This window comes from Thalassophryne amazonica, chromosome 13, assembly GCF_902500255.1.
Source record: "Thalassophryne amazonica chromosome 13, fThaAma1.1, whole genome shotgun sequence".
In the NCBI taxonomy this organism is placed as follows: domain Eukaryota; kingdom Metazoa; phylum Chordata; class Actinopteri; order Batrachoidiformes; family Batrachoididae; genus Thalassophryne; species Thalassophryne amazonica.
Genome location: NC_047115.1, coordinates 77,610,637 through 77,636,595, shown reverse-complemented (window position 1 = coordinate 77,636,595; position 25,959 = coordinate 77,610,637). Strand labels below are relative to the sequence as shown.

General features: G+C 42.2%; 1 protein-coding gene across 1 annotated transcript in view; it reads right to left on the bottom strand.

The window, feature by feature from the left end:
- dntt (deoxynucleotidyltransferase, terminal) overlaps nucleotides 1-22,033 on the bottom strand; it is a 471,498-nt gene extending 449,465 nt beyond the window's left edge. The window contains exon 1 of the mRNA XM_034184986.1: nucleotides 21,840-22,033. Within this exon, the coding sequence (XP_034040877.1) occupies nucleotides 21,840-22,033 (194 nt within the window). The remainder of the gene's footprint in view (nucleotides 1-21,839) is intronic.
- Between the last annotated feature and the right edge of the window lie 3,926 nt (nucleotides 22,034-25,959).

The following is a 25,959-nucleotide window of genomic DNA, read 5'->3' as shown; positions in this document are numbered from 1 at the left end:
CTGCAGCTGTAGAAGTCTTGTTTGCTGAGCTGCACAGAACAGAACCAGAACATTGTGCTCAGAACAGGCATTTGAAAGCGGACAGACAGCATGTAAGAATGGGTTCGAATTTCACCGGAGAGGACAAACTGCCCGCTTGTGAAAAAGGTTTGCAGAAAGGACAGCCTGCCTGTTTGTAAGGAGGGTTTAAAAATTGGGCTGCGTTCACATTACGAGCTGAAGTGACTTGAATCTGACAACATGTATGTACTTAATCTAATTTTCTGTTAACCCTCACCACATAACCTGGTTGTTCAGCAAAATATATAGCAAATTTAGCAAAATATACAATTAATTGTTTTTCTATTTTACAGTACATTCTGTTTAATATTTAAATAACCGATGTATGTGGTACCTGTTGACAGAACTAGATTAAGTGAATATAGCAAAATCAAATTATATGACGTGAGATTTGGGCTCATTACTGTTTTATGAGCCGTCTGAACACGTCAAGTTTAATTGATGTATTTTTCCTGTTACCTTCCTTTGTGTATGTGCTCAGTTCAGTTCTAATTTCATTCTGCTTTCTATGTCATCACTGGTGATATGACAGCTGTGAGATCAGATAATGGTCACTTACAAACAGGAAAAAACAAAAATGACAAAAAAGATTCAGGAACAAATATCACAAAGATTCACAAATGGGAGGAGTCTTATTACAAACTGTAATGATGAAACCAGAGTCAGAAGTAAAGTCAGCACAGCAGAATCACTCATATCTACAACAGGCATCTGTCTTCATATGTCAGAAATGTCAGAGGATGTAAATCTAAGATTGAACCACACAGTCAAACAAGATGATCCTTCAGGTGCTACACCACAGTCGATATGACTGACGGTTGACAACAGATATAAATAAGTAAGAAAATGATGAGACCACTTGAAACCTTTAAAAATGCAGAACTGTTTTAGGTGGTTTTACAAACATCAAGCTAAATATTTATCTAAATGTTGAGACAAATATGCACCTTAATAAAACCGCTATTTGTTCCTCCCTGAAAGGTAGATTAATAAAGTGTCTAATGACAGACATTTAGCATGCGAGGGCACGTTTCTTCAAATTTGCAATTCATGGATGTTATGTGTAAGAGTTATATTGTAGCCTTTGGTCTTTTGATGTCAATTTCAATTCAGGGGCACTTCTAAAATATTAAAATAATAATAATAATAATAAAATAAGTAAAAAATGGTTGTTTGTGCAAAATTTTGTTAGGTTTTCATTTGGGGGTGGCACGTGAAGGGAGTCTTGCCCGGGGAGTAATTCAGTGTACAACCGCCACTGCTTTCAGACCAAAGAAGAGCTTGGTTTTGTATGTCATTGAAGCCTAAAACCAGCCATTTCAGCAATAATGATTTCTTAAAACATGATGATTTCTACATCCACAGATGTTCAACATGAACATTAATAGTTGCAACATCTGTGGCATTGTACTGTGCAATAAAACTGAACATTTTAGAGTGGCCTTTTACTGTGGCCAGCCTAAGGCACACCAGTGCAACAATCATGCTGTCTAATAAGCATCTTGATATGCCACACCTGTGAGGCAGGATGGATTATTTTGACAAAGGAGAAGTGCTCACTAACAAAAATTTAGACAGATTTGTGTATAGAAAAAATGTTTTAGATCTTCAAGTTCAGCTCATGAAAAAGGGGAGCAAAAAAAAAAAAAAAAAAAAAAAAAATATATATATATATATATATATATATACTAGCTGGGGTACCCGGCTTTGCCCAGGTTAACCTGTTTAAGATATAATCTACAAAATATTCCAAAGTTTATATTTTGTCATAATTGTAGATATCACCAAACCAAGAGAGAAAACTGAATTTTGCTGCATGCAAGAAACAACAATGAAGTTCTTCAGACTTTATATTGTAGATCAAGTATGCTCATAATCATTAATCAGAATTTATGTTATGACCTTTATAATTGTTGATACATTGCAAATCTAGTTTATAAGAATGCCACAAAAATAAAATGGCTTTTAAGCAAATGTTAATTTTGGATTTGAGATGTTGAATATATATTTAAATGTAGCTTTTACTGACGAATAGTTCTGAAGAGTCTCTTGGTAGACAATGTTCCTTGTCCTTCTGTCAGGAAAGTGGATATACAGCTGATTGGGGTTACCAACTCTGGAGCTTCTGACTAACTAACTGTGGAAGATCGCAGGTTCTGCCATATTCAGGCCAGCCACATTATCAGCAAAAGTAGTGGTTCCTTTTGCACACTTTGAGCCATTCCATCTTTAAATGGAATGCCTCAAAGCGTGAATTTGGTAAGATTGTAATTCACGTCAGCAGTAATGACACCTGGTTACGCCAATTGGAGGTCACTAAAATTAACATTGAATCGGTGTGTAACTTTGCAAAAACAATGTCAGACTCTGTAGTTTTCTCTGGGCCCCTCCACAATCGGACCGGGAGTGACATGTTTAGCCGCATGTTCTCCCTGAATTGCTGGCTGTCTGAGTGGTCTCCAAAAAATGAGGTGGGCTTCATAGATATTTGGCAAAGCTTCTGGGGAAAACCTGGTCTTGTTAGGAGAGACGGCATCCATCCCACTTTGGATGGAGCAGCTCTCATTTCTAGAAATCTGGCCAATTTTATTAAATCCTCCAAACCGTGACTATCCAGGGTTGGGACCAGGAAGCAGAGTTGTAGTCTTACACACCTCTCTGCAGCTTCTCTCCCCCTGCCATCCCCTCATTACCCCATCCCAGTAGAGACGGTGCCTGCTCCCAGACCACCAATAACCAGCAAAAATCTATTTAAGCATAAAAATTCAAAAAGAAAAAATAATATAGCACCTTCAACTGCACCACAGACTAAAACAGTTAAATGTGATCTATTAAACATTAGATCTCTCTCTTCTAAGTCCCTGTTAGTAAATGATATAATAACTGATCAACATATTGATTTATTCTGCCTTACAGAAACCTGGTTACAGCAGGATGAATATGTTAGTTTAAATGAGTCAACACCCCCGAGTCACACTAACTGCCAGAATGCTCGTAGCACGGGCCGAGGCGGAGGATTAGCAGCAATCTTCCACTCCAGCTTATTAATTAATCAAAAACCCAGACAGAGCTTTAATTCATTTGAAAGCTTGACTCTTAGTCTTGTCCATCCAAATTGGAAGTCCCAAAAACCAGTTTTATTTGTTGTTATTTATCGTCCTCCTGGTCGTTACTGTGAGTTTCTCTGTGAATTTTCAGACCTTTTGTCTGACTTAGTGCTTAGCTCAGATAAAATAATTATAGTGGGCGATTTTAGCATCCACACAGATGCTGAGAATGACAGCCTCAACACTGCATTTAATCTATTATTAGACTCAATTGGCTTTGCTCAAAATATAAATGAGTCCACCCACCACTTTAATCATACCTTAGATTTTGTTCTGACTTATGGTATGGAAATTGAATGTTATGTGCTGGGGTGTTTGGCTGGCTTGGTTTTTGTTTTCTGTTTCTCCCACCAGGTGGTATGCATTCAGGACTGAGTGGCTGAGTATTAGGACCTCACCCTGAACACCTGAGGCTTGTTTTCACGTGCAGGTCATCAGGGCTCACAGCTGTGGTGTATTCTGTCTTGATCAGAGATTGCTGCACTTAAACCTTGTGATTGCCAGAGATTCGACCTTGAGAGCAGATGTGTGAGATCGGCACCGGGAGAACAATCTCACCATTACGGACGCAGAGACCACTCCAGGTTTGACGCCACAGTCTGTGAAGGAGGATTGGTAATTTGGTTTTGGTGACTTTTATGAAGTAATGACAGTGGATTTGGTGTCCCTCACACCTTGTGTTATTGAGCTGTCACGTTATGCTAATTGTCTAATCAGCTTCTGCTGCAGTGGAGATTTGAACTGAGTTGTTCCGTGCCTGCAGGGTGAGAAGCTGATATATATTTAAGCCAGGAAGTGTTTGCTGATTGTGTGCACCATTGAGCTGTGTCTCTCTGGGTGGAGAGTGTTGTGTGTTGGGGGGTGTGGCTGGATATTTTGGTGTTCTTTTCTTTTCTTTGCTCTTCAGGTGGCATGAGAACTGATTTGTCTGTGGAGAAGGTGCTGGCTGAAGAGTCCTCACCCTCATCAACATCATGTGTAGCACCTGTGACTGGTGCTCACGTGCAACCTTAAAGACTTTCAGCTGAAGCAGATAATTGGATGGCGTTCTGCATTTAAGTCATGTGTGATTCAAGCAGAACTGCCGGGAACTCGACCTTGTGATGTTCGTTTGTGAGACGCTGAGGACCGCGCCTGGGTTTGACACATTGAGCCCGTGAAGCAGGGAAGGGTGAGGACACATGCTGTCAGCACACATTAAAGGTGATTAAGTGTTTGACTAATTGTTGATAGTAACTTGGTGTTTTGTTACACAGTATACTTGAATTGCGATGAGAATTGTGCAGCTTGCTTCTCACTGCTGTGGCGTGCGGACAAGTGGTCCTCCACCTGTTGTGAGAAGCTGCTCATTTGCATAAAGTTAAAAAAGATATAGACCTGAATGTGTTGCTGATAGCGTGTGTCTTTGAAAGATATTGTTGTAACTGCTGACTTACCTCACCTCTTCTTTGCTTCACAGAGAGTCAGTTTGTCGTGTCCACCTGGGGAGTGTTTGGCGGTGGTAGTGGGTCCAGGAGCGCCGGGCTTAGATCCTTACAGGCGCTGGAGAGCGTGCCAACAGTCACTCCACCAGAAAGATGCTGTTTAGTTTGTACACATTGTTATACACCAAAGAGGGTAAAAAATAAATTGTTTTGTTTTGGAACCGCTTTCTGGTTATTTTTAGCGCTGGGTTCTGTCAGACGCAGGTCCGCTCCTCAACCCGCGTCGACACATAACAGGAGAGTGTTGGACTCACCTCATGTTTTCTTTCTTCACAGACTCGGTTTGTCGCGGCCACCTGGGGGGTATCGGCGGGGTCCCTGGGTCCGAACTGCTGTGGCTCCGGACCGTTTGCACTGCTGAGAGCGCGCCGTGTTTTCACCTCACCAGACCGTGGACATTTTTGGTTGTTTATCACTAAACTCACTATGATTATTAAATTCTGTTATCTTTTGAACCGTGCTCTGCTTATTTTATGCTGGGTCCTGTCAAACGCTGGGTCGGTGCTCCGACCGCGTCCGACACATAACATTGAAGATGTCTGATCATTTCTTAATAACATTTACATTTACTCTGATGGACTACCCAGCAGTGGGGAATAAGTTTCATTACAGTAGAAGTCTTTCTGAAAGCGCTGGTTTAAGGATATGATTCCTTCTTTATGTTCTCCAATGCCATATACCAACACAGGGCAGAGTAGCTACGTAAACTCTGTGAGTGAGATAGATTATCTCATCAATAGTTTTATATCCTCATTGAGGACAACTTTGGATGCTGTAGCTCCTCTGAAAAAGACAGCCTTAAATCAGAAGTGCCTGACTCCATGGTATAACTCACAAACTCGCAGCTTAAAGCAGATAATCCGTAAGTTGGAGAGGAAATGGTATCTCACTAATTTAAAAGATCTTCACTTAGCCTGGAAAAAGAGTCTGTTGCTCTATAAAAAAGTCCTCCGTAAAGCTAGGACATCTTACTACTCATCACTAATTGAAGAAGATAAGAACAACCCCAGGTTTCTTTTCAGCACTGTAGCCAGGCTGACAAAGAGTCAGAGCTCTATTGAGCTGAGTATTCCTTTAACTTTAACTAGTAATGACTTCATGACTTTCTTTGCTAATAAAATTTTAACTATTAGAGAAAAAATTACTCATAACCATTCCAAAGATGTATCGTTATCTTTGGCGGCTTTCAGTGATGCCGGTATTTGGGTAGACTCTTTCTCTCTGATTGTTCTGAGTTATTTTCATTAGTTACTTCCTCCAAACCATCAACATGTCTATTAGACCCCATTCCTACCAGGCTGCTCAAGGAAGCCCTACCATTAATTAATGCTTCGATCTTAAATATGATCAATCTATCTTTATTAGTTGGCTATGTACCACAGGCTTTTAAGGTGGCAGTAATTAAACCATTACTTAAAAAACCATCACTTGACCCAGCTATCTTAGCTAATTATAGGCCAATCTCCAACCTTCCTTTTCTCTCAGAAATTCTTGAAAGGGTAGTTGTAAAACAGCTAACTGATCATCAGCAGAGGAATGGCCTATTTGAAGCGTTTCAGTCAGGTTTTAGAATACATCATAGTACAGAAACAGCATTAGTGAAGGTTACAAATGATCTTCTTATGGCCTCAGACAGTGGACTCATTTCTGTGCTTGTTCTGTTAGACCTCAGTGCTGCTTTTGATACTGTTGACCATAAAATTTTATTACAGAGATTAGAGCATGCCGTAGGTATTAATGGCACTGTGCTGCGGTGGTTTGAATCATATTTATCTAATAGATTACAATTTGTTCATGTAAATGGGGAATCTTCTTCACAGACTAAGGTTAATTATGGAGTTCCACAAGGTTCTGTGCTAGGACCAATTTTATTCACTTTATACATGCTTCCCTTAAGGCAGTATTATTAGACAGCATTGCTTAAATTTTCATTGTTACACAGATGATACCCAGCTTTATCTATCCATGAAGCCAGAGGACACACACCAATTAGCTAAACTGCAGGATTGTCTTACAGACATAAAGACATGGATGACCTCTAATTTCCTGCTTTTAAACTCAGATAAAACTGAAGTTATTGTACTTGGCCCCACAAATCTTAGAAACATGGTGTCTAACCAGATCCTTACTCTGGATGGCATTACCCTGACCTCTAGTAATACTGTGAGAAATCTTGGAGTCATTTTTTATCAGGATATGTCATTCAAAACAAATATGTAGGACTGCTTTTTTGCATTGTGCAATATCTCTAAAATTAGAAAGGTCTTGTCTCAGAGTGATGCTGAAAAACTAATTCATGCATTTATTTCCTCTAGGCTGGACTATTGTAATTCATTATTATCAGGTTGTCCTAAAAGTTCCCTGAAAAGCCTTCAGTTAATTCAAAATGCTGCAGCTAGAGTACTGACAGGGACTAGAAGGAGAGAGCATATCTCACCCATATAGGCCTCTCTTCATTGGCTTCCTGTTAATTCTAGAATAGAATTCAAAATTCTTCTTCTTACTTATAAGGTTTTTAATAATCAGGTCCCATCTTATCTTAGGGACCTCATAGTACCATATCACCCCAATAGAGCGCTTCGCTCTCAGACTGCAGGCTTACTTGTAGTTCCTAGGGTTTGTAAGAGTAGAATGGGAGGCAGAGCCTTCAGCTTTCAGGCTCCTCTCCTGTGGAACCAGCTCCCAATTCGGATCAGGGAGACAGACACCCTCTCTACTTTTAAGATTAGGCTTAAAACTTTCCTTTTTGTTAAAGCTTATAGTTAGGGCTGGATCAGGTGACCCTGAACCATCCCTTAGTTATGCTGCTATAGACTTAGACTGCTGGGGGGTTCCCATGATGCACTGAGTGTTTCTTTCTCTTTTTGCTCTGTATGCACCACTCTGCATTTAATCATTAGTGATTGATCTCTGCTCCCCTTCATAGCATGTCTTTTTCCTGGTTCTCTCCCTCAGCCCCAACCAGTCCCAGCAGAAGACTGCCCCTCCCTGAGCCTGGTTCTGCTGGAGGTTTCTTCCTGTTAAAAGGGAGTTTTTCCTTCCCACTGTCGCCAAGTGCTTGCTCACAGGGGGTCGTTTTGACCGATGGGGTTTTTCCGTAATTATTGTATGGCTTTGCCTTACAATATAAAGCGCCTTTGGGCAACTGTTTGTTGTGATTTGGTGCTATATAAATAAAATTGATTTGATTTGATTTGATTTAAATGGTGTAAATGTTGCCTTGCATATTTCTTAAAGTTATGCATTCATTGGTATATTTAGAGAACAAACAATCTTTTCAAGTGTAAAAAAAGAGGTTTGACCACTAAAAACAGTTTGAGCCATGAAACATCAACATACCAAAACTATTAGATCAACCCCAAAGCTAGTGCACTATTATAATAGGACAGCTTGGTTGTGAAGAGTTGAAAAATAACACAATTTACTTTATGATATTTACATCATAATGAGCAGCCTATATACAACGCTCCATTGGAGAACATAGGCTCTATGCCCGCTTACTGGCTAATTGAAAGGGTGCTGCCCCATCAGCAGTTAGAACTACATCCCTTTTTCAAATGATCTGCAGAGTGCCATTGTGATACAGAAAACATGCGTTTGGCTGATACATTATGATCAACACTAGGCAAGTGATACACATCATGTACACTCTACACCTTTATTTTTAGAAAATGTGCAAATGTTTAGAAATACATGTACAAATTGCAAGAAAAGACAAAGCTTGATATTTTATCCAGTAAACTTTTAAAGTTTAATTTACAGTCTGTGGTTGAAAGCTTTCTGCTAAGAGTGAAAACCTTCATTCCAAGAAGGAATAGGCTGTATTCTGATAAGTATTATATCATAGTGATTGTGTATAAGTTTTATCAAAATTCATGTGGACTGACAGAAAGACAAAAGTAGCTATTTATGTGTATATATATATATATATATATATATATATATATATATATATATATATATATACACACACACACACACTCATCTTCAACCGCTTAGTCCAATTAAGGGTCACTGGGGCCTGGAGCCTATCCCAGTCATAGAGTGTGAGGTGGGGTACACCCTGGACAAGACGCCAGTTTGTCGCAGGGCCACATTCACACCCGCTGTGAATGCACACAGCACGCAATGCTGTGAAGCAACAACGCTAACCATCTAACCATCTGTTTTATATCCATCCATCCATTTTCTTCTGCTTTATCCGGAGTTGGGTTGCAGGGGCAGCAGCTCAAGGAAAGCCGCCCAGACCTCCCAATCCACACACACCTCCTCTGGGGGACATATATATATATATATATATATATATAGTTGGTGGTGTTGGTGGTGATGTTGAAGATTTTTTGTTGCTGATGTTATTGTTATCATATGTCAGTAACTAGAACAAAACTCACTGTATTCAGATAAATATAGAATGCAATGCTGTAGTACTCTCGGCTATATGAGCGTTAAAAATAGGAAATGCAACATGTAGTTTCACAGGCCAACTCATGCAGTAGTGCCAATACACTGCCCTGGTGGGCAAACCCCAACATAAAATGTAACCTTTTGATCCTGAAAGTAGATCAAGGTCAGCTACCTTCAATGTCCTGCAAGTTCAGTATCCTGAGATTACACCCTGTAAATGTAATGCTGCAACAATAGAGAGAACGGTGTAATGAATGAAAGAGTGTGTAGAAAGAATGTGACATTTTGACCACTTAAAACAGGTCAAGGTTAGCCATCTTTGAACTTGTGTTCCAAAAATGCTCCCTGTTAATATGAAGACCCTGGCAGTAATAAGAATGGACTTATGAATGGACAGACACAAAGTTTTCACAATACTCAATGGCCATATTTTGGCCTCAGGTAAAAGCTGAACACAGTGTTTTTCTTTGTTCTGAGGCATTGTAGATATAACAATATTAATCTGCATACACTGTACCTTCTACCTGGTTAAACCTAATCAGAATGTGGACCGGAGCAACAAAACCACAAATACACAACAAGAACACATAGCAAAGTCTCTCAGACTCGAACCACTTGCTGTGGCTCTGCAGTGCAACGCGCAACACTTCCATCATTCACTAGTTTCATCCAAATAAATACATGTGTAAATTTAATTATGAGCTTGCACACTTCATCAACCAAGTTATCACATCTCACATAAACAACATGCTTAAATTGTCCAGTCGTAACACCTGCAGCCGCTTTACACAAACATCATTTTGCACGGAGTCCCATGAAGGCAAAGGCGTGTAACTGCTTATGCCTGTGTGCCTGTTTGTTGCCATTACTGCAAAAAGGATTTAAAGCAGCTCATTGATCAGTCTTGACAATCATGTCAATATCTGGATTCATGTTCGTGCACATCAGACTTAAAATAAAGACGGCGCTGGTGCATGAGTGAATGGGTTTCTGGGTTTCTGTGCACCTCCACATACAGGAGATGTTGCTATCAAACTGCAGCTGATCACAGTTTTGTCAGTCTGCAGAATTAATGTCAGTTTGAGGCAGGCATGCTCTATTTCCTGTCGTTGGTTTCAAACAATTGTATCAAGCCAAGTGTAACCGTAGGAGCGCTCAAGCTGTGTTTCTGGGAATGCTGCCATGGCCAAGCTGGCGCACGGCTGGCAGAAACACTTAGACATGCATTTAAACCCTCAGACACACACACAGAGACACACGTCTGTTTTACTGTACTTTGGAGGACCTATAATTGCTGATGTTCTTTATTCCAAAGCACATTTATAATGATCATTTATCATCATTTCCAACATGTGAAAAAGCAGGCACCTACGAAAGAATAAAAGCAGATTTGGTTGCGTTTGTCTCATGAGAGGACTTCAGCTGCCCAAATAAAACTTTACATTTAGACACAGGATGTTTCATCAGCAGTATCACCAAACACCTCAGGAGAACCGAATTCAGACGTTTGCAGATTGATATCAAGCGGAGGATCTCAGCTGAGTACTTGTTTGTCATTTGAGGATTTTTCCCCCAATTAAAGCCAAAATAAAAAGATGATGAAGACATGCTGTTACCAAAATTACAGCACAATAGATGATTCACCGGTGCTAAAATCTCATTTAACAAGATAGCATCCACACAATAAAAAAGCCTTTACCAACCTCATTAAAAAAGTTTGTACATGCTTTGTTACTTGCCTTCAGAAGGTTTTAGATTTCTGTCTGCTGTTGTCAAGGCAGCTTTAAATGTGTTTGTCAGTGTCTTCCCTTTTCTAAACATCTTTATTTAGCAGTTGTAAGCTATGGCCTGGGGGTATTATGCCAAGTGTTTCCTAATTAAATATTAATGAGGTAATAGAGGCGACCTCATTGACTTCTTTAAAACAAAACCAAAAAAAAGAGGTTTCTACACAAGTGGCTCAAATTAACACAGTTCATCTCATTTGGTAAAGAAGCATTTATAGACATTTTGTGTCTTTATTAGAGGTGGGCGATAACAGGAATTTTGGTATTGATCCGATACCAAGTAAATACAAGCCCAATATCGATACCGATACCAATACCTTTTCATATTTAAGTTTCATAGATCCAAAGGATCCAAAAGACCTAGGATAGAATTTCGCCAAACATTGTAAGTGACAACAAAATATTTTATTTATCACAATCAACATTTTTGTTTAAAAAATATCACTCAACACAACTTAAAACAAAATCTCCTGAGGTTGAGGGCTGACTCGAGAAGAGCGCTGAGTGGGTGGGCCAGGCTGAGCCTACCTGCATGGCTGTTGGCTGGCGCCACTGAGCCACGTGATGGTGCAACACCAAAAGACCAGAGAGGGGAGGGTGCGCTGCTCTGTGTTGTGTGACACAGCGCAGCGCTGCTCTTACAGACAGACAGCAGACTTTGATGAATCTGCGTGCACAGCAGTCAGTGTGTGCGGGAGAGAAAAAAAGCTTGAGTATCGATCTTTTTACATGAGGATCGTTCAATAGCGAGCAGGGCCACATTTAGAGCACCAAATAGACAGAGGAGGCTGGACCACGGGGCGTGTTTTGTTTGTGGCTCGATAGAGCATCAATTGAGAGACTGCCCCGAGCGGTTAAAACACCAACACCCGCCCCTAGAGACTGGGCTAGGGGTGGGCCGAGACATTCACGTGGGACACACCCACATTGCCACTCGACTCCCAGTTACAATCCTTTATGAGGATTTAACCCTGAAGGCCCCAGCACTGGTGGACACGGGCTCTGAAGGGAATCTGTTAGACAGCAGATGGGCCAGGGAGATAGGGTTCCCTCTGGTGGCGCTTACCTCGCCTGTGCAGGTGCGGGCACTAGATGGCTCCCTACTCCCTCCAATCACTCACAAGACACCACCAGTAACCCTGGTGGTGTCGGGAAATCACCGGGAGGAGATCGAGTTTTTTGTGACTCCAGCCACCTCCCGTGGGGTTTTAGGATTTCCCTGGATGTTGAAACACAACCCCCGGATCGATTGGCCGTCCGGGGTAGTGGTTCAGTGGAGCGAGACCTGCCATCGGGTATGTTTAGGTTCCTCGGTTCCTCCCGGTTCCCAGGCCAGGGAGGAGGTCAGAGCCCCGCCCAATCTAGGGGCGGTGCCGGTGCAGTACCATGACCTTGCGGAGGTGTTTAGCAAGGACCGGGCGCTCACCCTTCCCCCGCACCACCCGTATGATTGTGCCATTGATTTGGCTCCGGGCGTTGAGTTCCCGTCCAGTAGACTGTACAACCTCTCACGACCCGAGCGCGAATCAGTGGAGACCTACAACCGGGACTCTTTGGCTGCCGGGTTGATCCGGAATTCCACCTCCCCGATGGGTGCGGGTTTCTTTTTTGTGGGGAAAAAGGATGGCGGGCTACGTCCATGCATCGATTACAGGGGGCTGAACGAGATCACGGTTCGTAACCGATACCCCTTACCCTTGTTGGATTCTGTGTTCACGCCCCTGCATGGAGCCAAAATATTCACCAAGCTTGATCTGAGGAATGCGTATCACCTGGTTCGGATCCGGAAGGGAGACGAGTGGAAGACGGCATTTAACACCCCGTTAGGTCACTTTGAGTACCTGGTCATGCCGTTCGGTCTTACAAACGCTCCCGCGACGTTCCAAGCATTGGTTAATGATGTCTTGCGGGACTTCCTGCACCGATTCGTCTTCGTATATCTGGACGATATACTCATCTTTTCTCCGGATCCTGAGACCCATGTCCGGCATGTACGTCAGGTCCTGCAGCGGTTGTTGGAGAACCAGCTGTTTGTGAAGGGCGAGAAGTGCGAGTTTCACCGCACTTCTTTGTCCTTCCTGGGATTTATCATTTCCCCTAACTCCGTCGCTCCTAATCCGGCCAAGGTTGCGGCGGTGAGAGACTGGCCCCAACCCACTAGCCGTAGGAAGCTGCAACAGTTCTTCGGCTTTGCTAATTTCTACAGGAGGTTCATTAAGGGCTATAGTCAGGTAGCTAGCCCCCTGACAGCCCTGACCTCACCAAAAGTCCCCTTCACCTGGTCGGATCGTTGCGATGCCGCGTTCAAGGAGTTAAACCGGCGCTTCTCGTCTGCACCTGTTCTGGTGCAGCCCGATCCTAGTCGCCAGTTGGTGGTTGAAGTGGATGCCTCGGACTCAGGGATAGGAGCTGTGCTCTCCCAGAGCGGGAAGACCGATAAGGTCCTTCACCCGTGTGCCTATTTTTCCCGCAGGTTGACCCCGGCCGAACGGAACTATGATGTCGGCAATCGAGAACTCCTTGTGGTGAAAGAGGCTCTTGAAGAGTGGAGACATCTGTTGGAGGGAACGTCCGTGCCATTCACGGTTTTCACTGACCACCGGAACCTGGAGTATATCAGGACCGGCAAGCGGCTGAACCCCAGGCAAGCCCGCTGGTCACTGTTCTTCGGCCGTTTTGACTTCCGGATCACCTACCGTCCCGGGACCAAAAACCAGAAATCGGATGCTTTGTCCCGGGTACATGAAGATGAAGTCAAGGCGGAGTTGTCGGATCCACCGGAACCCATCATCCCGGAGTCCACTATCGTGGCCACCCTCACCTGGGACGTAGAGAGAACCGTCCGGGAGGCCCTGGCACGAAGCCCGGACCCCGGAACGGGGCCGAAGAACAAACTCTACGTCCCACCAGAGGCTAGGGCTGCAGTCCTGGACTTCTGTCACGGCTCTAAGCTCTCCTGTCATCCAGGGGTGCGAAGAACCGTGGCAGTTGTCCGGCAGCGCTTCTGGTGGGCGTCCCTAGAGGCCGACGTCCGGGATTACATCCAGGCCTGCACCATCTGCGCCAGGGGCAAGGCGGACCATCGCAGGGCTTCGGGACTACTCCAGCCACTGCCCGTGCCTCATCGCCCATTATAAATTCAGAAAGTTTTTGATAATTATAAGTTCAGAAGGTATTTGATAATAATTCAGTATATGAATACCACTGTGACTTTTAATGGCTTACAGCCTTTTAAAGAACCCTAAAGTGAGCAAAATTAAATAAATAGGAAGCATATGAAATGATTTATTATATTACTGAATATAGCAATAATATGAAAAAAAAATTACTATTAAATATTGAAACCTTTTGACGCATTTTACACTGCATGATTGGCATACCAAAGTTTAGAATCATAATTTGTTAACACAGATATCCAAAATAATGAATGAGTAAAACAAATGCAACATATGTCAACTTTAATTTTCTATGCCCACTTACTCCAATCAAGGATCACTGGGGGAAGGGGGGCTGGAGCCTATTCCAGCAGACATAGGGTGAGAGGCAGGGTACAGGACACCAGGGCCACCTATAGCCAGACAAACTCATTCATACTCGCACACACATCTATGGCCAATTTAAAGCTTCCAATTCACCTAACCTGCATGCGTTTGGACGTGGAAGGAAACCGAAGCATCCAGAGGGAACCCACGTGAACATGCAAATGCCACACAGAAAAACAACAGCTGGAAGCTATCCCAGCGCCATCTTGGTGAGAGCCAACAGTGTTAACCAATAAGCCAATGTGCCACCATATGTCAACATACATTCATCTAAAGATTTTTACATAAGTCAATTGACATACCCATGAAGTACATAGTGGTTCATGATCTGCAAATTTAGTGCCCATGAGCATGTCTGGCACAATTAGAATTGATGATACCGTATCAGTTGTTTGTGCAATACATCAAAATTTTCAAATTTTTTCACTTTCAGCCTGCATGGACCTTTGTAAAGCTAAATCTAAACTGAGACATCTGACCTACATTGAGACTAAATAACTCTCTTTTTCAACTGGATCATTTACCAAATCCAGTTAAGTTTCTCAGTTTGGGGTTCATTAATATAAGGTTATTGTCCTCTAAATCAATGGTGATTAATTATCTAATTTTGAAACATCATTTCTATATGATCGGTTTATGTGAAACCTGGCTGAAACCAAATGTTCTCCTGCCTTTGAATGAAGCTTGCCCACCTGCCTACATATTTAGTCATACTGCTTATGATACAAACAAAGAGGATGGATTGATTTACACCAACTTAATTAGTAAAAATAAGCATAATTCAAAGTTCGTCTTTGACACTGGCTACATTTATTTAAGGGCAACCACCTCTAATTTGTTCGTCAGTTGCTGCTCAAGAATTCTTGCATTATTTTAAAGTATGCTTCAGTCACACTACTAGATATTGTAACTGATGTAGGCACCATACTTGCTGGGAAGCTGAGCTTTATCAATTTTGACATTATTTTGCTGGGTATGCAGTTGCAACTCATGTACTCTAACCTGATGTCAACTGAACATATGGACACTTGGTCCCACTATGATGAATATTATTAACTTATCACTAACAATGGGTTCTCTTCTGACCTGTTTTAAATGGGCAGTGATCAACCTATTCTTAAGAAACATAATTTAGATCTGAGTTCATTGAAACACTACAGGCTAATATGGAATCAATCCTGTTGTTCTTAAATTCTGGAAAAATTGGCTTCACTGTTGTGTGGGCCGCTGAAGAGGAGGTACTGCTGGCCCACCACCACCAGAGGGCACCCTGTCTGGAGTGCGGGCTCCAGGCACCAGAGGGCGCTGCCGCCTCACAGGAGCAGCCAGAGTGACAGCTGCCGCTCATCATCTTTGACAGCTGTCACCATTCGTCGGATCAGTGTCGGTATATCAGCCAGACGACATCTCCACCTCTTTGCCGAGATATCGTTCGACCCAGAAGGTAACATATCCAGCCAGCGAATTATTCTTTGACTAGAAAATACTTTTTGCCTTTGTACAGAGAGAAGAACAGCAGGAGATTGCTACACGGATAAGTACTTACATTCCTGCAGTGTTTTTCCTGACTAGAGGTGGAGGTGGTGTTTCACCCCACGTGTTGCTGGGTGCAGACGCACCCACATCTGACTGTTTCTGTTCCTCGCCAGCAGTACCGGATCGGACAAGCGGAGGCAGTGGCCACCTGGAGTTCGGGACTTGGCGGCTCCAGTATTCCCGGGGTTCGGTGGCGGAGGAAATCGTGTGGTTCCGGTTCGGCTTGGACGGACGTCTCCTACCTTCGAGCCTGCCCACACGACACCGTTGTGATTGACTTATCGCTACAATTATTATTATTGGTTGTGATTGTTGTGCTTGTTTCACAACAGTAAAGTGTTGATATTTGACTTCCTCCATTGTCCGTTCATTTACGCCCCCTGTTGTGGGTCCGTGTCCCTACACTTTCACAACATTCACAGCAGCTTCTGGATTACCTTGATACCTTACTCTGATAATGAACTGTTTGAGCTACTGCAGTCTGCATTTAGAATGAACCACTCCACAGAGAAAGCGCTTACTAAAGCCATGAATGATCTGCTTGCCATGGATTCAGATATCATCACAGTGCTGCTATTGCTAGATCCTAATGCTGCGTTTAGCATAGTTGAACATTGTATATTATTGGATAGGCTTGAGAGATATTTTGGTAATATCTTGTTTACTTCTACAGATTGAAATGTAATAGAAATCTGAATTAGTTCATACAGCCTAACAATATCATTAGTTTATGATAAAATAAGATAATTGATTCCTTCTTTATTCCCACAACAGGAAAATTTGCAAGAATCTCAAAGCTCAATTTGGGCATACCATAGAGGGAACTCCTGCCTCCTCGGGTGAGTTTGGTATCCTAAGGTGTGTGGGGGTGCAATCTGTTCCACCTGGAAAAAGGTTTCTGAATGTGCACCTTTGGACAACCTCTGCTCAACTACAGATCTCAACTCTTTGGTGCTGTAGTATAACAGTATATAATCAATGTGAACATCTCTATCTGCAAAACCTCTTAAATCACATAATATTTAGTTCATCTGCGTGACTGAGACTAATGACCCTTCCAATTCAAAGCACCAGTCACCTTGCCCTGCCAAGATTTTTTTAAAAACCACTTACATGTCAAACCATTTCTTTATTTCAGATGCGCAATGGCAAGGCATTAAAATGATTCATGTTTATTTTAACCCCCTATTATCTGACTTTAGTAGGCAGCCCATCTGCTCTGTGTAAGCCTGATCCCGTCAGATCTCAGAGGCTAAGCAGTGCAGGATCTGGTTAGTACTTGGATGGGAGACCTCTTTGGAATGCCAGCAGTGTGTGTTTCTCCAGGTAAAACTGGAGTTGCGTCAGGAAGGGCATCTGGCGTAAAACTTGTGCCAAATACCAATGCAGATCTGGCTGTATCTGCTGTGGCAACGCCAAACAAAACGAGAGCAGCGGAATGGACAACAACAACACTGTTAAAATGTGCAGACTTTTTAATTGAAATCTGATAGTAGTTAATAATCTTCAATCTTGTAAAGTTCTTCTTTTCTGTCTGTTTTTTTGATAATTACACACTCCATGAAGGTGTATCGTACATACATACGTACAGTTGTGCTCAAAGTTTTACATACCCCGGCAGAATTTTTGATTTAGAAATAAATATGGAAAATTTATGGAAATAAAGTAAAAGACATAGTCAGTGGCAGCTTTACCATCAGAGAGCCTCATCCACAACTACCACAAAAGACTCTAAGCTGTCGTTGATGTTAAAGGAGGCAAAACACTGTATTAAGAACAGGGGTAAATGTTTGATCAGGGTCATTTGGGTAGTTTCTGTTGTCATTATGATTTAAACACAGTAAACACAGCTGTTTGACAATAAATGGCTTCACCCAACCACTAACCATGAGTAAACGAAAAGTTTTTGTATTATCATTCATATTCTCTGAAAAATGGCCAAAAAAACTGAAATTCTGACAGGGTATGTAAACATTTGAGCGCAACTGTACATAATGTTGGTGTTTCCTGACCTTTTGAAAGTAGTTTACTATATTTGCCTGCATTTTAATGTCACTGTGAGAAATTATTTATTTTTCTTATTATTCAATAACTTTGGACATTTTTTAATGCCCCCTTTTTGTGTGGAGTTTGTATGTTCTCCCTATGCTTGCATAGCTTCCACATCCAAAGGCATGCAGGTTAGGGGAACTGAAGACTTTAAGGCCATGGTCTGCCTCCCTGTCCTGTTTTTAATGTAGTTTGTGAGTTTTGTCTCCAGATGGCGTACTCAGAGCCAAGTCACACCTGCTGTGCTTCACTGCTCATCACGGCCACACACCTGCTGTGTATGAGCAGCTGATGAGCAGCAGGCTACATAAACCCTGAGTTTCAGCTCAGCCGTTGCCAAATACTTCCTAGATCCTTCAAGGGTCCAGATACTCCCGGTATTCCCTGAAGCTCGTTGATGAAAAATTGGTTACAAATTGGTTAAAAATTGGAGTCTTGGAGGCTTCCAGCTCCTCTGAGACTCCTGACCTTGACCTCATCTTCCTGCTTCTTCCATGCTCTAAGACGACAGACCTATATTCAAGGTAACCTGGCCAGCTCTCTAATTCCCGTATTAGAGCGTGTTGTCTTTCCTGGTGTTCCCAGACACTAACCTGTGTGACACCTACACTCACTACAACTCTCCGGCTCTCAGCTCAGAGCGTGCTGCTCTGCTTCACTCCAGTTAAGTTCCTTCATGTTTTTGTGGGATTCTGTTCTCACATATTCCTGCCTGTGACTGTGCATGACTAAGAACTGTTCCAAGAACTATATTCAAGAACTATTTGAACTCTGGCATCGTCAAGTCCTGCTTAATTGGAACTGTGTCACAGATGTGCAGCACTTGACCTTTGACCTCTGAAGATAACTCATGAACTGTGTACTATTCCTGAGCTGCAAACCTTATTTTCTAAGAGGAGAACATTATTTCCAGAACTGTGAACATTTCTGTTTTAAGCCTCCTGTGAACTGTGAACTGTAAAGGCTTCCAGTGTTACAAGTGCAATCACTCACCATCTACTCCGTTCTCCTCATTCCTGGTCTCGGCTCTGTGCGTCCCACCTGGTTCCGGCTCTGAACATTACAAGATCTCAGTTCATTCTCAACACTGGCTCGGGAACCTGCAGCTCCCTAATTTCCACCGCCACGAGCGGGCTGACTCTCCACTCTGCAGGCACCCCCAGCGCAGCATTATTATTTTCCTTCTTGTAAATAAATATGTTTTTGTTGACAACCCACTCTGTTCCTTGCTCCCAGCATTTGGGTCTATTTGGTGTTTTGCAGTTGTGCAGTTTCAGCAGAGTTCTGGTGTCAGGAGCTCAGCACTCACAGTGTAAACCTCAACATTTAATACCCTGTTTACACCGGACTGAGCCCCATATAAGACATACAAGACTATGACATGTTGTCAACTCTCGCAGGTCTTTGCTGGTCTCCAGTTTGATCTGTTATTTGCATTTACACCAAGCGTGCATTGTGACTGAATTTTGCAAGTGAAATATATGTTAATATCCATGATCAGTGGAGCAACCACATGCAGAGTCAATTAAGTGTCTATTACGGCCCATAGGACCAGTTTGGGACCTGTTAGAGTTAACAAGAACGATTATGAGACCCATGTATCTTTTAACCGGTCGAACGACTGCAAGTGTTTTAAACAGTTCACAGCACTCGCACACCTGTTGGAGACTGATGGGGAGTGATGGAGAATGATGGCGATAAGGAGGGATCTTTGTTCCGACCATAAGGACACCACAGTGACCACCCTGCAACCCCGGTGAAAGAGAGCCAGAGCCAGTGAGAGGGATGGCGAGCAGAGGCCATTTTTTGATCGCACATCAGTCGTGGTCTCGGAGTAAATGGGGTGCAAGTGACACTTCATATTGGACATGGCTGGACAGGATATGTCCAGCCATGGATGACCTGCATAAACCGGATTTATTGTTTAATTTTCTTATTTATTATTCCAAGGACAGAAGTGGATTTAAGTTTATTGTTCCTGGTTGGCGTAGTACACCCACTGTGCAGTGTACTGGATGGACGATGTCAGCACACAGGCTTCATTCTTTTATTTTTATTGGAGCACATCTAAAGGATAATGGTCCCGGTGCATCTTGTCCTGCCACAGCAGAGACGTGCCATCTAATGGAACTCAGTTTTGTGTGTGACCCAGCTGTGACTGCACAGTCCAGCTGTACACGCACCCTTTACACGTGGTCCACAAACCAGATTTAGTCTTTTCCTTTATTTATTTTTCTGAGGACCACACTGTAATGCTGCCGGCCGGGGTAGGGACCATGGACTTCACCTGTATGAGGAATGTGGACGAGGCAATCCAGGTTTATTGTTTTATTTTCATTGTCTGCGAGGACGTCAGTGGAACTTGAGAGACGCAGCTCATTCTGTCTGTGAGTGGTTGTTCATTCTTTTCTTCTGCTTTAGTTTTTTGTTTTTCAGTGCCTTTTCCACCTAATGTCAGGGGAATTTTCACAATTTCTTTCACATAATAACTATGTAATAGACTGCAGCCAACCTGAGCACTGTGTGCACAAAGGTGAGGTCATCTCAGCGTGTGGCGCTGAACATCTGTGAGAGTGCCATGTGGTATTCACACGCAAATCTTTGCACCTGCAAAAACCGTGCCAGTGCCGCTCAACTTTCATGTGTGTGGTGCAAGGTCACCATATTATTATTATTTATTATTACTATTATTATTATTATTATTATTATCATTATTATTATTATTAGTTATCATAGCTGTAACACTGTTTGTTACCTCCACCAGGGAAGTTGGAGGAGATTGTTTTTGCCTTTGTTTGTTAGTCTTGTTGAAGTCATTTGACAAGACTCTGTTGCGCTGTCTGTTGGTTTGTTTGTTTATATGTTTGTTTGTCTGTTACTTTGTTCACCTTAAATTTTGAGTATTTTTCATTTTTTCATCTTTTTTTTTTTTTTTTTTTTTGGAGTACTTCCAATGATATTTATCATTGATAATTGGGTCAAACTTCACAAATTTGGGGAAAATAAATGAAACGCCACCTGGTGGCAAAATCCAGAATTACAGCTTTCTGTTATAACATGCCACCGCCTGGTGGCAAAAACCGGAAATACAGCTTCCCCGTTATTGTTGTGATATTTGCTTCAAGATGGCGCCGCCTGGTGGCAAAAACCAGAAGTACAGCATTGATCTCACAGGCATGTACGCTCCTCCAATATGATCTGAAATCTTGATTTTTATCCCACAGTATGATGAGCCATTCACCATTGTGAAGACCAAAAAAGACCAATAAGACCTTTTGACAAGACTTGACAGTGTACTTGTTTGTTTGTTTGTTTGTTTGTTTGTTTGTGAACAGCCTGGAGCACACAATTTTTCATATATCCTTGTGAAATTTTTACTGAAGTTTCATATCCTGATAGGCAAGAGCTGATTCCATTTTCAAGGTCATAGGTCATAGTCAAGGTCATAGGCTCTAGTTTATTTATTTATGTGACAAACACTTTCTATGTAAAAACATTCAGCATCATAACTGATAAGAAAATAATCATTGCAGCCCTGAATAAAACATATAAAAGGTATATTTGTCTTGTCTTGTCTTTGTGCCTGCTTTTGCTGTGTTTCATAAGCCAGTAAGAAAGGTGTAATTTTAAAAATGTATTTAAATTCAATATCTGACAAGCAGGTTTATAAATGTGTTTCCTCATTGTTGTGATGTTTAATTTTTCTGCCAAGCAACAAGCCTTGGAAGCCATCACAGCACAACCATGGTGTCTAATCAAAAGACATTCAGTGAGTAAAAGTATTACAATCATATGTCTGTATGTTCTCAACCTTCAAATTCAAAAGCATTGCTTGGTCAGTCAACAACCAAAGGGCAAACATTTTCCAACCTGAGGACGTCTTCCACTATAAAGCCCTTTGACCTGGCCAGCTGGGTCAGAAAGCTTCTCCTGCTGTGGCCCATTTTCCTCTCCACCAGATACAGTTTGACATCCTGAAACTTCACTCCATCACGCCCGTGGACACCGGTATCCACTGATCTCGGCCTTTTCTTCACAAAAGGCACAGTGCGAGCATGCAGCATCTCTTTGGAGAAGAGAGATGCCAAAACCTTGTGCACCTCTAGGAATTTCTTTATTTGTTGCTGCTGTGTCCCACTTAACTTGAAACCAGAAAAACACCCACTGTGGTCACGCAGCTCTTTTATATCACAGTGAAACATGCCTGATGGTGGAACAATGTGTCAGTTGGAGTCGGCTGCAGGTGTTGGGGATTTGGTGTTTACCAAAAATCAACTGTCGAGATCAAGTGATTGACAATGGAGTGGGGGGGGCATCAAAACAGCCTGTTGCCATCGTTCATTTACAGGAAAAGCACACATTTGGTAAACACAGCTCGATTCACTTGAGTGTTTAAAAAGTTACTGAGAAGTTTAGGAGCAGTTGCAGTTCAATACTGTTTTTCTGTGCTGGAGTGAAGCCTCTCTCCGGGGAGATGCCCAAGTTTTGGTCACCTCACAAACCCCTCACAGCTGTCCTGCCATGTCCGGTTTGTCTCGCCACTCACCGTCTCATTATGTCCAGACCAAGTCTGCACCATCTGCTGCACCACTTTAATTAGCTCAGTGACTAAAATGACCGTTTTTGTGGGTGTGTTCTCTCGGGACCTCCACGTACGGGTGTGTAACCCATCAATGATTAGGATCATTTATCTGGGGAAAGGAATGCCAACGGTCAGGAACGTGGAGTGAAATTAGATGCCATCACTGTAACTTGTCCATTCCTTTTGTTTCCAAAAGGGTAATTACTACAAGAGGAATTGCCTCGTGTTGTTTTAATTTGTCTGCTGCAGCGGTCAATAATGTAAACGAAAGAGTTTTATGTCACTATGATGTAATTGCGTACAATAATCCTCAGCTTCAGCAGAGCAAATAGGAATAATTTGTTGATTTTGACAAGAAAATCTCTGTACACAGCCATGATTTGTCATCTAATTAACAGCATCTTGACTCCTCTTGTCTCTTTAATAAGCATACCTTGCCGCTGTCTGCAAGACCAAACATATTACACTGATCTCATTAACATGGAGTTTGAGGGTTAACGGGTCTCACAGGCCAGACTTCACTAATTATTTGACTATTTAGCCTCCAATCACTCAGCTTTATATGAACTTGCTGGCTCCACTACACTCCAAGAGGAACCCGATGAAATCAAAAGGCAAATGGCCAAGTCGGTGGCAAAGGCAATCAGTTCAAGAGCAATGCAGGCGATTTGTCATTGAAAGTTCCTCTGAGGCTCAGTGGTCCCTTCATTAGAATGGCCAAATAACTGTTTTTAATAAGCTCAGCTGTTCAATTTGATTAAAGTTTGATCTAATGTGGACACATCCCAGCAACGTTTTACTTGTGATCGAGCACAGACAACGTAAAACATGTTCATTCTTTCATTTTCTATACCTCCTTATTCTAACTAAGACACCAGTGGTGGTCACAGCTAACCAAAATGTTAGCTTCAATAACCACTAAACCGCTAACTGAAAAAAAACTTTAGAACTCTAAACCAATAAACTCTGAAAAAAAGTTGAAGTTACAGCTAACTACTAACTTTCAATACTGACTTGGCACACTATCAGCAACTGCACTGCAGAATACATTTAATGCAGTACTTGTACCTTTAAACACCCTGTGGTTGTTGTAAAGATATTTCACTTATCTTTCACAGTGGCAGTGTAGCTCAAATGCAAGGCACTTTCACTCATGGTTTCTTTTATAAACAGACTAATTCTGGACAGTTTGTCAACACATTAACAGCAACTCTGTCATTTTTACAAAATGACAGGTGAAAATATTGCACCTTTAAAGTAATGAAGAAGAAAGGATAAAGAAGGTTTGAGCGTTAAAAGGCATTATGGGAAATCAGAACCGTCTTATCAACACCCCCCCCCCCCCCCCCCAGTCAAAACGCATAGAACACTGCCATCTACTGAATGGGAGTGGGAAAAGCGGCAAACATGCTGAGTCACACTTCACAATCACAATTTTCAGCTTTGCAAATGCTTCTTATTTTTATTTGTTTTGTTTTTTTTACAAATGGAAAAAAAATGATGAAACACGTCTATTTGTAAGAACCAACACACAAGTTACAAATCGGAAATTTGTGTTTGTGGATCACAAAACACGTGTGCAAATCAAGGATGATTTGTAATTCACCCTCTGTGCATTTGCAGGTATTAATGAGACTGTTTTAACTCCAAAAATAAGTGTTTTTTCACTTAAAAAAAGTAAAGGTTTGCATGTACATGTCTTTTAAAGCAGGCACACTGTCGATCATAATGCATTGCAGCAATGCATTATGGGAGTTTTGTGTTTGTAGTTCATGTTAGTTTAGGACTGTTGTTAGTGTTATAGATTTGTTGAGTTTTTATAGTTCAAGGAATGTAGTTAGTTTGGTGAAGCCTTATGTTTTGACCATGAGTGAAAATGACATTGCGATTTACCTCTTCTGCCAGTGTCTGCGCTGCTGCATGTTGAAAGTAAATGGCTTTTTTTTATTGTTGTTTTCTTCTTCTTCTTCTTCTTCTTCTTCTTTTGTTTTTTTGTTGTTTGTTTTTTCCCCAGGAGCTGGTCTGCCTCTTTCTGCTGGTGGCGGGCTGCGGTCCTTACAGTGGCCTGGCTGTTGCTAAGCACCCAATAGACAAAGCTTAATGTTTTAGGGTTTACAATTGTTTCCATTCGGTCTTACTCACTATGCCAGCAAAGAAATGTTAGTGGAACTAAATTTAGCAGAAACTAATTAATCCGCCGATGGTTTTCAAAAACAGCTGAAAAGATAATCAGCTTATGGGAAAGTAAGCTTTGCTAATTAGCGGAACTCTGCCCACCACTGCTGGACACTATCCCAGCTGTCAGTGGGCGAGAGGCAGAATACACCTTGAACACAAGTCTATCACAGGACCACATACAGACAGACGCATTCACACACTCTCTCAAAAAATGAATCTCACCTAATTAGTCGTGACTGACGCATTTTGAGACAGTATCACAAAAAACATGACAGGCTGAAAGGGTTGAAAAGACAGATGGAACAAATATGGTGGAGGGTTTCTACTCACTGAAAGTAGGCATTTCCACCTGGCCAATTAACCTCAGAAGTCAGGTCGTACCAACAACATCCCGTCGTCACCTTCTGTCACTGGTTATCATCCAAGTCTTACTACAATACAGTTAACCAGGACTCTAAAGACTTGTACCTTTGTTCTCCTGCAGTGATATCGGCATCACCGAAGACTTCTGACCAGTAGCCTCATGACTCCATAAATCTCTTCCAAGAAATGGAGAAACTGTGTATAAACATGGCTGTAATTCCTAAATGCTTAAATTTGATATTTTTGTTAAGTCTGCATGAAGAGCACTTCTGCCATTAAGATTCGGGAGATAAGAGACTTGAACATTTATTCCATAGATTTAAATTTTATAAATGAGATTGTACAAATTGTATAGATGAGTATTTTTGGGGGGCGGGGGGCTGGTCCCCATTCCTGATGGTGTCAGTGGTATACTGAACTTGAATCCTGCTGCTGGAAGAAGGCAGGGGTAGAGCATACTCCCTCTTCTTGGCTCTGGGCAGGGGCCAGCTGGTGTTGGTGGGGTGGAGGAGGGTGTGGCGCAGGATGGAGGCCATGGTGGATTGAGGAACCAAGCAAAGAAGACAACAGGAGGAGGCAGAGGCAAGGTCAGTGACAGACTGGGACCAACAGGAAGTAGCAGAGCTCAGAGGCACAACAGAAACCAACCAGGAGGGGTGGAGGAGGCAAAGCCTCAGACAGCATCTGCAGACAACCGAGAGATGAGTCAGGATTGCCATCTTTAACTGGTTTCGACATTTCCTCTTGGTCATTGTGGATGCTGAATATCAGATCAGCTGCTTGTGATTAGATATGCAGGTGTTATTAAATAGTGAATGTGAGGAAAGCTAAAACCTGAGTGTATCTGATAGAACCTCCGCTATGCTC